Source organism: Myodes glareolus, chromosome 1, assembly GCF_982192425.1.
Source record: "Myodes glareolus chromosome 1, mMyoGla1.1, whole genome shotgun sequence".
NCBI classification, from domain to species: domain Eukaryota; kingdom Metazoa; phylum Chordata; class Mammalia; order Rodentia; family Cricetidae; genus Myodes; species Myodes glareolus.
This window is the reverse complement of record NC_142026.1, coordinates 70342474-70352085: the sequence shown is the minus strand read 5'-3', so window position 1 is coordinate 70352085 and position 9612 is coordinate 70342474. Positions and strand designations below refer to the sequence as shown.

General features: G+C 41.1%; 1 protein-coding gene and 1 long non-coding RNA gene across 2 annotated transcripts; both read left to right on the top strand.

Moving 5' to 3' along the window:
• Nucleotides 1–440: 440 nt before the first annotated feature.
• On the top strand, nucleotides 441–2733 carry LOC125395539 (vomeronasal type-1 receptor 4-like). The gene has a single exon (XM_048426969.3). The coding sequence runs from the start codon at nucleotides 855–857 to the stop codon at nucleotides 1902–1904; it is 1050 nt and encodes a 349-aa protein (XP_048282926.3). The 5' UTR covers nucleotides 441–854; the 3' UTR covers nucleotides 1905–2733.
• A 1922-nt stretch (nucleotides 2734–4655) lies between these two features.
• Nucleotides 4656–8586, top strand: LOC148123444 (uncharacterized). Its single transcript, XR_015739071.1, has 2 exons — nucleotides 4656–4931; nucleotides 7790–8586. It is a non-coding gene; the product is annotated as an uncharacterized LOC148123444 (long non-coding RNA).
• The last annotated feature ends 1026 nt before the right edge of the window (nucleotides 8587–9612 follow it).

Genomic DNA, 9612 nt, shown 5'->3' with positions numbered 1-9612 from the left:
GTATTTCAACAGCTATTGGCTGACGGAGCAGAAGTCGCTCCCCGCTACACTGTGGGCTCCTGCTTCAGCGACTATTGGTTGAGGCAGCGAAAGTTACTCCCACAACAGACAACCGTCCACTTACTGGAGCAACCAACTGTCAAAGGGAGCTTTAGAGGGCTGGGACGGATTATGACTGCAAGTCAGGCATCAAGGACAGATGGTCATTTGGTGAAGGCAGACAGGGGTGCTAGCGACGGCAAATGAGTGGCAAGCAGAGTTTGGCTTCCTCAAGGGCCACCCAAAGAGCCGCGTGACTCTGAGTTAAAGACATTCCTGCAGTGAATGTCTTCCTCCTCTACCCAGTGGAGAGAGGTGTACGAAGCTCCTCGTTCTCTTCACTCCTTCCATTGATGTGCCATTCTGACACTTCCTTGTGGTTTTTCGGGATGTATCTCATACAGTCATGTGACTGGATGTGCCTGTGAGCCTGCGAAACAATGGCTGCCCCACAGCATGGTGTACCCACGACATGGCTCCCCCACGACATGACTGCCCCACGACTTGACTATCCCATGGCATGGCTGCCCCACATTGGGCGCCAAAAAATGGTGAATCAATCCCACACCAATTATGTTTTAAGGGGGTATTTATTTTGGGGGGTAAAACTTACATACACCATAAACTGTCAGGAAGGGAACCTAGTCGCTGGAGCAGGAGCCAGGAGCAGGAGCTGGAACCAAGCACCGGAACCAAGAGCCTGAGCCGAGCTTGCCGTCCTTCTTTTAAAGAGAAATATACCACGCCCCAGTGGGCTGGTATTTCAGCGGCTATTGGCTGAAGCAGCAGAAGGTACTCCCGCAGCAGTGTGACTAATGGTGTGTTCCTTCACACCCAGCTACAATCATTTGTCTTATTCACTTCACCTGAGAAACACTGACCATATTCTTAAGGAAATAGTGCTGCATCTCAGAATGGACATGTGGAAACTGGTAGTCAGAATCATTTTCTTATCACAAACTACCATTGGAATTATGGGAAATCTCTCTCTTCTGTTCTACTATCTAGTTCTTTCCTACAGAGAATATGCATTAAAGCCAAAAGATTTGATTCTCATGCACCTACTGACAGCAAATACCTTGATCATTCTCTCTGCTGGAGTGCCCCACACAATGACAGTTTGGGGACTGAAGCCATTCTTGAATGATTTTGAATGTTTGCTGCTATTGTTCATTCAAGGATTTGCCCGAAATGTGTCCATGGGTATCACTTGCCTCTTGAGTATCTTCCAAGCCATGACCATCAGTCCCAGGAAATTGTATTTGAAGGATCATAAAGTCAAAGAAACAAAGTTTGTTGGCTGGTCCATTTCTTTACTTTGGGTCTTCTATGTGTTGATACGTTTCATTTTCTTTATGTACACATTTATCAAAACAAACAGCCAAAACATAACAAGAAATCGAGATTTTGGATATTGTTCTACTATAGCGCGAGATGAAATCAGTGACTCACTGTACGCAGCATTGGTGATGTGCCCCGAATTCCTTTCTGCTGTGCTTATCATCTGGTCCAGCACCTCCATGATTGTCATTCTGTACGGACACAAGCAGAGGGTTCAGCACATCCGCAGCTCTCATGGTTCCAGTATCAAATGCCCTGAGTCCAAAGCCACCCAGAATATCTTGGCACTAGTGTGTACGTTTCTGGCATTTTATACTCTCTCCACTATTTTGCGAGGCTGCATTGCTCTTTTGTATAATCACAGTTGGTGGGTGATGTACATCACTCATCTCACTTCTCTTTGTTTTCCCTGTTTTGGACCCTACATTCTTATAAGCCATTACTCAACTGTATTCAGGTTAAGTTTGACGTGGTTAAGAGTTAAAATTTTCTCCTCATTTTATTGTAATTATGTAATATATTAGTTTTTCACATCATCCAAATTTTACTCAATTGTCACCATAAGAAACTAATAAGGAAAGTTAACAAGTTAGCAAATTCTCTTCCTAAGATTAACCAAAATAAGTATGAGACTTTTACCAGGTAGTTGAACCAGCACCCTATATGAACTGACCACACTATGTTAGGGTCTTTGCACTCTTCTACTTTCAGATAGTAGAGTTCTACCTTTGTTCAGATGATGTACAAAGAAGCTACTAAGCAAGCTTCCAACAGAGCTGCCTTTCTTCTCAATTTCATCTTGTCAGGGAATCTTGACTGTTTACATGCTGCTGCACAGACACTGGAAATACTGCAAGGCAAACTGAAAAAATGGTAGGCCATAAATAGTGGTTCTGGTGTTCTTGTCCCATAGTAACTGCTCTAGCCTACACCAGGACTAGAATTCTACTCCAGTGATGATTTCCCAGATAAAACACTTTCAGTTTCCAGAAAATAAACTGTGTGGCTGGTCTTCACTTTGTAGAAACAGTCCTCAACAAAGTCTGTAAAGATGGGCATCTCTTCTAGTCACATAGGACAAAAATTATGACTCCTATATTCTACCTTCTACCGAAATCAATTAAAATTAAAAGATGTTTTGTGGTAATATTGAATTTTGATAGATATCATTTTTCCCTTTATTAAACATATAATTTTCATCTCCTACTACATAATTTGAATTATGTATCCCTCTATCATTACTTCTCCCAGTTCCACTCAGTTGCTCTCCTATTTAAATCTACACCATTTCTGTCTCTCATTAGAAAAGAACAGGCTTCTAAGAGATAACATGACAAAATCAAATATAATAAGATAAAACAAAAACCATCATATTGAACCTGGACTAGATAAACCAGCAGAAAGACAAAGGGGCCTCAAGAGAAAGCTCAAGAATCAGAGATTCATGTGCTTCTACACTCAAGAGTAACACAAAAGTAATGAACTAGAAGTTATCATGAGGCAGAGGACATTGAGCAGACCGTATAGTCCCTATGATTGCTGCTTCAGTCTCTATAGCTTTGCTCAGTTGACAGATTCTTGTCCTCCTATGTCCTCTGTTCCCTAAGTCTCTCCCACTCCTCCATTCTTTTCTTTTTTCTTTTTTTAAAACAAAACAAAGTCGATTTGTTTTATTTACAACATTCAGTGCATCTTACACATGACATATTTTCATTCCCCAAATCTTTTGAAAGCAATTCCAATTCTGTTTGTGCAATGAGTTTACAGGAAAACCTTAAGATAGCCTTTAGACACTTTAGAACATAAATGCTAAATTTTGATATTTCATATTATATTAATAGAGGACTGTTTTCAATTAATGAAAACTAAACTCTGCCATTAATTAATACCCTCTGGGATCTTTAACTCAAATACAAACTGGATCAGCCTATGAAATAATACCATTAGATTTAGATAAATTATTCTGACTTACCCTCCCCAATAAAATACATGCACAAATTAAACATGGTAAATTACATTAATTAAATTTTATTTCAATACTTTCTTTTTGGACTCTTTCAACTGTTTCTCAATTTAGGCTACAGATGGGGAGAATATAGTTGGAGAACTCTGATATAGACACACCCATGGCAGGGAGGCAGGTGGCTTCAGGGGCCCTCACCCCAGCCAGCACAAAACAACAGGTCCTCTTTATCGCCACCCCCCTTAATCACCGTTTCAGTGTTTTCTGGGTTGATGACAGAAACCTGTTCTTCTGTTCAGTGACAAGAAATCACTGTCCTGCTACATAAAAATCAATAAAGAGGCAATGAGCAATGAACACTTGAATTTTGAAAAACAAAACTAATAGCCTAGCTCATAAGTCAGAGAGAAGGAAGGCACGGAGGCCATCTCCATGCTGACCCACCCAGGGCACCACTGTGCTTGGTCTACTCCCATGACACATTGATCCTCGCAAAGATGGTATTGTTGGTACCTGGTGTAGGTGCCACCTCCTACAGTAAGTGATTGAATTGGGAGAAATAAAGTTTCATGTTTGACCTAGCCCAAAGAATTAAAAGAAAAAGGAACAGTGAGGTAGAGCTGAGAGAGTTCAACTAAACTTTTGAGCACTGACCTTTTTTTTTTTTGAGAGCACTGCACTCTCAAAGGGCAGACTCCCCATCCAAGTCCCCCTGGGACACAATGTGGCAGCCCCCTTGAGGGAACGTGAAGTTCACAGAGACACTTGAAGGCTCCAGTCCTGGCGTATCAGCTATTATTTACCCCAATAGTGAAGCAAATAAAAGCAATGCTATCCATTTCTGAATTTATTTAAACAAGTCAATTAATTTAAAAATCTCATTCAAGCAAAACTTCTGATTACATGTAAACACACTGCCATGTTCCTGAAACAGATGCTAACACCTGAAAAAAAAAGCTGTTAATTGCTTGTGAAGAAGGCTGTCCATTAATAAGGCCAGTCTTCAGCAGAACTAAACCATTTTCCATCTGGTAGCTTTCCCAGCTGGAAATACCATTAAACTACAGTCAAATATAAAGACAATTTTGATGGATAGATCAGTACCATTGGTTATAGCTTTTAATCAGGTTCATTCCCTGTGCCACATGAAAATAAGCCACTCACATCAATAAACGATGGCTGTAGTGAGCTGCTTTGTGCCACACCTTAAAGATGGCGCTGACCGCTGCTCTCCACCCCCCCACGCCCCCCCCATCCCCCCCCCCCCCCTGGAATGTGCTTTCAACTGTAAATAACTCCATACATGGCTAAAGCTAAGGATCTGGCTTGTTTCTGTGTACCTGGGCCTATCCGTATTTCCCACATGGCTTGCTGGAGTTGGCTACCCAGAGGCTATTTTAGGTGTGGGCTGGCTTTCCCCAGGTCAGAAGATTATTCAAGGTTTCCTGAATAAACTGCAATTGAGAAGAGTCTGGTGTTGCGTTTTCTTTGCTGGCCAAAGCTACGCTACAGGTGGTGTCGCGGGAGCTGCTTGTCAAGGACCCAGAACTCATTGCAGTCAGGGGCAGTGCACTGGAATAGTCCTCAGGTAAGCTGGGGATCCTGTGATCATAGCAGGGGCAATAGTTCCCAGGTGAATGGGAATCCTACAACTAAAGTAGGATTAAATAATTGCTTTCCCTGTAAATAAAGGGAAAGTGACTGCTATTAAAGCAGGATTAATTAATAGCTTTCTCTGTAAATAAAGAGAAAGTGACTGCTGTTAAAAAGCAGGATTAATTAATTGCTTTCTCTGAAAATAAAGAGAAAGCGACTGCTGTTAAAGCAGGATTAATTAATAGCTTTCTCGGTAATTAAAGAGAAAGCAACCGCGGCAGAGCAGGGGTTAATTGCTTTTCCCTGGAAATAAAGGGGGAGCAACAGCCTATCAAAGCAGGAAATGTATCGCTCAGTTCCGTAAATAAGGAATGAGCAAAGAGCAGTTTCGCAAGTCGCAAGTTGACGAAAAGAAAGTAAAAGAAATATAAATCAAATATGGGCACTTCACAATCGCACCCACTCCTTTTGGCTCTTAACGAGCTGTTACTTTCAAAGAACTTGAAAATAAAACAAAGCACTCTAAGGAGGTTCTTAAGTGAATGCAATACTATCGCACCTTGGTTTGTGGAGTCAGGGAGTCTCTCGATATCATCTTGGAATAAACTAGGCAGAGACCTTGATTTTTCATTTGAGCAAGGGACGCTTAAGGGAGGGGTCAGGCCAGTGTGTAAGCTGGTTAGAAACTTCTTGAAGACCAGCGTTGCAGTAAAGCGGTAGAAAATGGACAGGCAGCACTGGAAATGTTACAAGAGGAAAGATCAGAAAAGTCAGAAAAGGAAAGCAGTAAAAGGAACCATCAGAAGCAGGGAGAGTTATACCCAGACCTTTCTGAGTTAAGAGTCAGATAAGCAAATGCAGGCAATCGTCAGAAAATTGCAAAAGGCAAGACTGAGAAAGAGGGTGAGAAAAAAGAAGAAAGGAGGTTCAAAAGCGCTGACACTTTGCCCCATAACACTCCCCACCCTCCACCTTTTGTGGGAGGAGGTCAGGGCAGCTCAGGACGCACATTTTATCTAGGCGTTTGGAAAGTGGTGAGAACTGAGCTACGATTAGCATATCTAATGTTTCAAGGTCCGCAAGAAAATAAGTATGAAGAGCCTCTGGTTTTTTAAAGTGATTAAATCTTTGGCTGAATCTGTAACTTGTGGGATTACAGTCTCTTTTACTGTGGCGCAGGTAGAAGCCCTGAATAGGTACTGCATGACACCTAGTGATTGAAGTGGGCCTGCTCGTGCATGCCTGAGCCCTGGACAGTACTCAGATGGGAGAGCCTTTTTGATTGAGTTTGCTAGCGAGCAGGCTGCAGCTGATCAAGCAGCTGGAAATCCAGCGTGGGACAGAGATATGCTGCTCGGACTTGGAACAGGCCTATGTGGAGTTAATTAAATAGCTTGAAAAGAAGGGATTGTTATAGCCCTGATAAGGTACAAAAGGAAAAAATCGTAAATTATTTAGGAGCACGAATTTGTGAGAAGCAAATTATTCCACAAAAGGTAGAATTGAGAAAAGATAATTTAAAGACCTTGAATGACTTTCAAAAGCTGTTAGGCGATATAAATTGGCTTAGATGTTATTTGAAGTTGCCAAATTATGAGTTAAAGCCCTTATATGATATTTTAAATGGAGATTCTGCTTTGAATTCTCCAAGGCAACTGACTAATGAAGCACGTGAGGCATTGAAAAAAGTGGAAAGTAGATTACAAGATGCCTTTCTGCAGAGGATTCAAGAGGGCCAAGACATTGTTTTGTGCATTCTGCCTTCATATCACCAGCCTACAGGATTGTAATGGCAAAATGGGCCACTGCTTTGGATTTATCCCAAAATATCTCAAGCCAAAGCTCTTGAGCATTATCCTACTGCTGTGGCAACTTTAGCACTGAAAGGGATTCAGCAGTGTTTACAATATTTTGGAACTGCCCCCACCTCCATTATAGTGCCTTATTCCAGCCATCAAGTTAAGATCTTGTGTGCTACGATAGATGATTGGGCTATTTTGCAGTGTGGTTTTGATGGCAACATAGATAATCATTATCCCAGACATCCACTGTTAGGATTTTTTAAGGAGCATCCTGTAATATTTCCTAAAATAATATCATCATAGCCTATTTCCATGGCCCCAAATGTATTTACAGACGGATCTAAGACAGGCTATGGGATGTATATGATAGATAAACAAGAACCTGTGCTGCATCAGTTTCAACCTGGTTCTCCTCAGGTTGTAGAATTACAGATTGTAGTTGAAGTTTTTAAAGTTTGCCCTTTTGCATTTAATCTAATATTGGATTCTGCATATGTTGTTAATGCCCTTAGAATTTTAGAAGTAGCTGAACCTATTAAAAGTTTCAGTCCAGTGTGCCTTTTATTTCAGCAATTGCAACATTTAATCTGGCAGAAAAAAAATTGCTTTTACATCCAGCATGTTAGAGCACATACAGGTCTGCCAGGACCTTTGAGTGAAGGAAATGATATAGTTGATCAATGGACTAAAATGGAATATTTATTCATGAGTTCTACCTTGGAGAAGGCAAGAGCATTTCATAAAACTTTTCATGTCAATGCTAAAGCATTACAACAAAAATTTCATCTCTCTCAAGCAGATGCTCGGCAGGTAATTTTAGATTGCTCTCAATGTGTGACTCATCAACATCCACCCAGTATTGGAGTAAATCCACGGGGTCTACTCCCTCTAAAAATCTGGCAAATGGATGTGACACATATATCTGAGTTTGGAAATATAGAGTATGTACATGTGTCTGTGGATGCTTCCCATGCCATGACTAGTATATAATATGAGAACTTTACCCGTGCATCAAATTTGTCTAAACAGTTGTCTTGTTATCTTTTAGGAAACAGGACAGGAGTATTTGGTGCCATGATGGAGCAGCTGAGGGTGGCCATTGTTGCAGTGAACTCTACCTGAGTGGATGCTGGCAAGGTCGTCCTGGATTTCTGCAGTCATGAATCATCTGAAGGAGTGGGCGGGCTTGGGAGCCTTAGCTGGTCTTCTGGTGTTGGTCTCTCTTGCCTGCCTGTGGTGTATCTGTCGGATTAGGGACTCTTAGCGTTGCAGTACAGTCATGATTATACAAGCCTTTACAGCTATAGAGGCTGGCCAATCCCTCCAAGCATGGTTAGCCACCATGAAAGGATAATTTGACGCATCCAGGGTGCGAAGCAAGGCACTGCACTCAAGGACGGCCTTTGCTAACCTTGAGAAGAGCACGCCTAGCTGCATGTGGGTTGATGCCCAAGTTCCCACCTCTGAAAAATGACATCAGGCCAGTCTGGCACTCTTTGAGTGGAAGACACCTAGGGAGGATCAGTACAAGGCTCCTGTTTTCACAGAGAGCAGGCCTCTACTCTTACCTGTGGCGTCTAAAACAAAAAGGGGGAAATATAGTGAGCTGCTTTGTGCACTGACCGCTGCTCTCCACCCCCTGGGTGGAATGTGCTTTCAACTGTAAATAACTCCATATACGGCTTAAGCTAAGGATCTGGCTTGTTTCTGTGCACCTGGGCCTATCCGTATTTCCCACGTGGCTTGCTGGAGTTGGCTACCCAGAGGCTCTTTTAGGCGTGGGCTGGCTTTCACCCCGGGAAGAAGATTATTCAAGGTTTCTTGATTAAACTGCAATTGAGAAGAGTCCGGTGTTGCGTTTTCTTTGCTCGTCAAAGTTATGCAACAGATGGCTTTTTTCTTTATTACGATTCATAAGTATGGTCCTTGTCAAACACGTTTGATGAAGGCTATTTACAATGTACATGGCCAGGCATGCACTATTAACAGTTACAGAGAGGCCTGTCAGTTTCCTAGAGATCACACAGTGCCTGAAAATGGTGACGAATCACACGTCATTTAAACCAACACAGTTTCAAGCAGAAAATGTTCCTTTTTTGACCACAATTTGCAATAGGTACATGAAAATTCTTAGAAAAACATGAATCCCCTTCAAGAAATTGATGCATATTCTACACAGTACAGGTTAAGGCAGTAAAAAAAAATGTATTCCTGATAACTGTAGGTCTTGACAATGTCAATTAAAGCTGTCTGACTACTTTTCCATTCTCCATCATATGCTCAAAAGTTGTAAATTACTTCATTTTCAAAGTTAAAAAAAAATTACTAGCAACTAAGACTTGACCCTGGAAAAACTGCTAGGGAAAGGAAAAATATTAAGTTCGATTTTGCCTGAAAGTTTTCAAGTCACAAACAAGAGCATTATTTGTTAGTCTCCATCTTAATAATATTGAACAAATAATATAGTTTAACTTTCTTAATTTAAAATATACTGTTACTTTGAATAATTCAAGTAATGTAAGACTATCGAAAATAACTTTTTAAGCCATACAAGTCAATCGCATTTTTCAATGTTTTAATTAAGAACTTTTTAAGAACTGTAAACTAAACCAAGACAGTTTAGTTAACAAATGACAGATGACTTTTTATTTGCACTTGTGATTCTTTTAATACAAATTGCTACAACAAATATGTAAAGATATGGCAGATTACTCATTTGATCAAAGCACTTTGATTTAAGCATGAAACAGATTCAAATGGTCTAAGTTCGTGCCTAAGATCCAAGGAGTTGCCTGCTGGCTTCTAGGCGGCCTACTTTCTAATCAAAATTCACTATTCCTCTGCTACAGATGAGATGGCACAATCTGTTGT

Coding starts and splice junctions, on each gene's coding strand:
- LOC125395539 (XM_048426969.3), top strand. CDS start 855: ATGGTGTGTTCCTTCACACCCAGCTACAATCATTTGTCTTATTCACTT.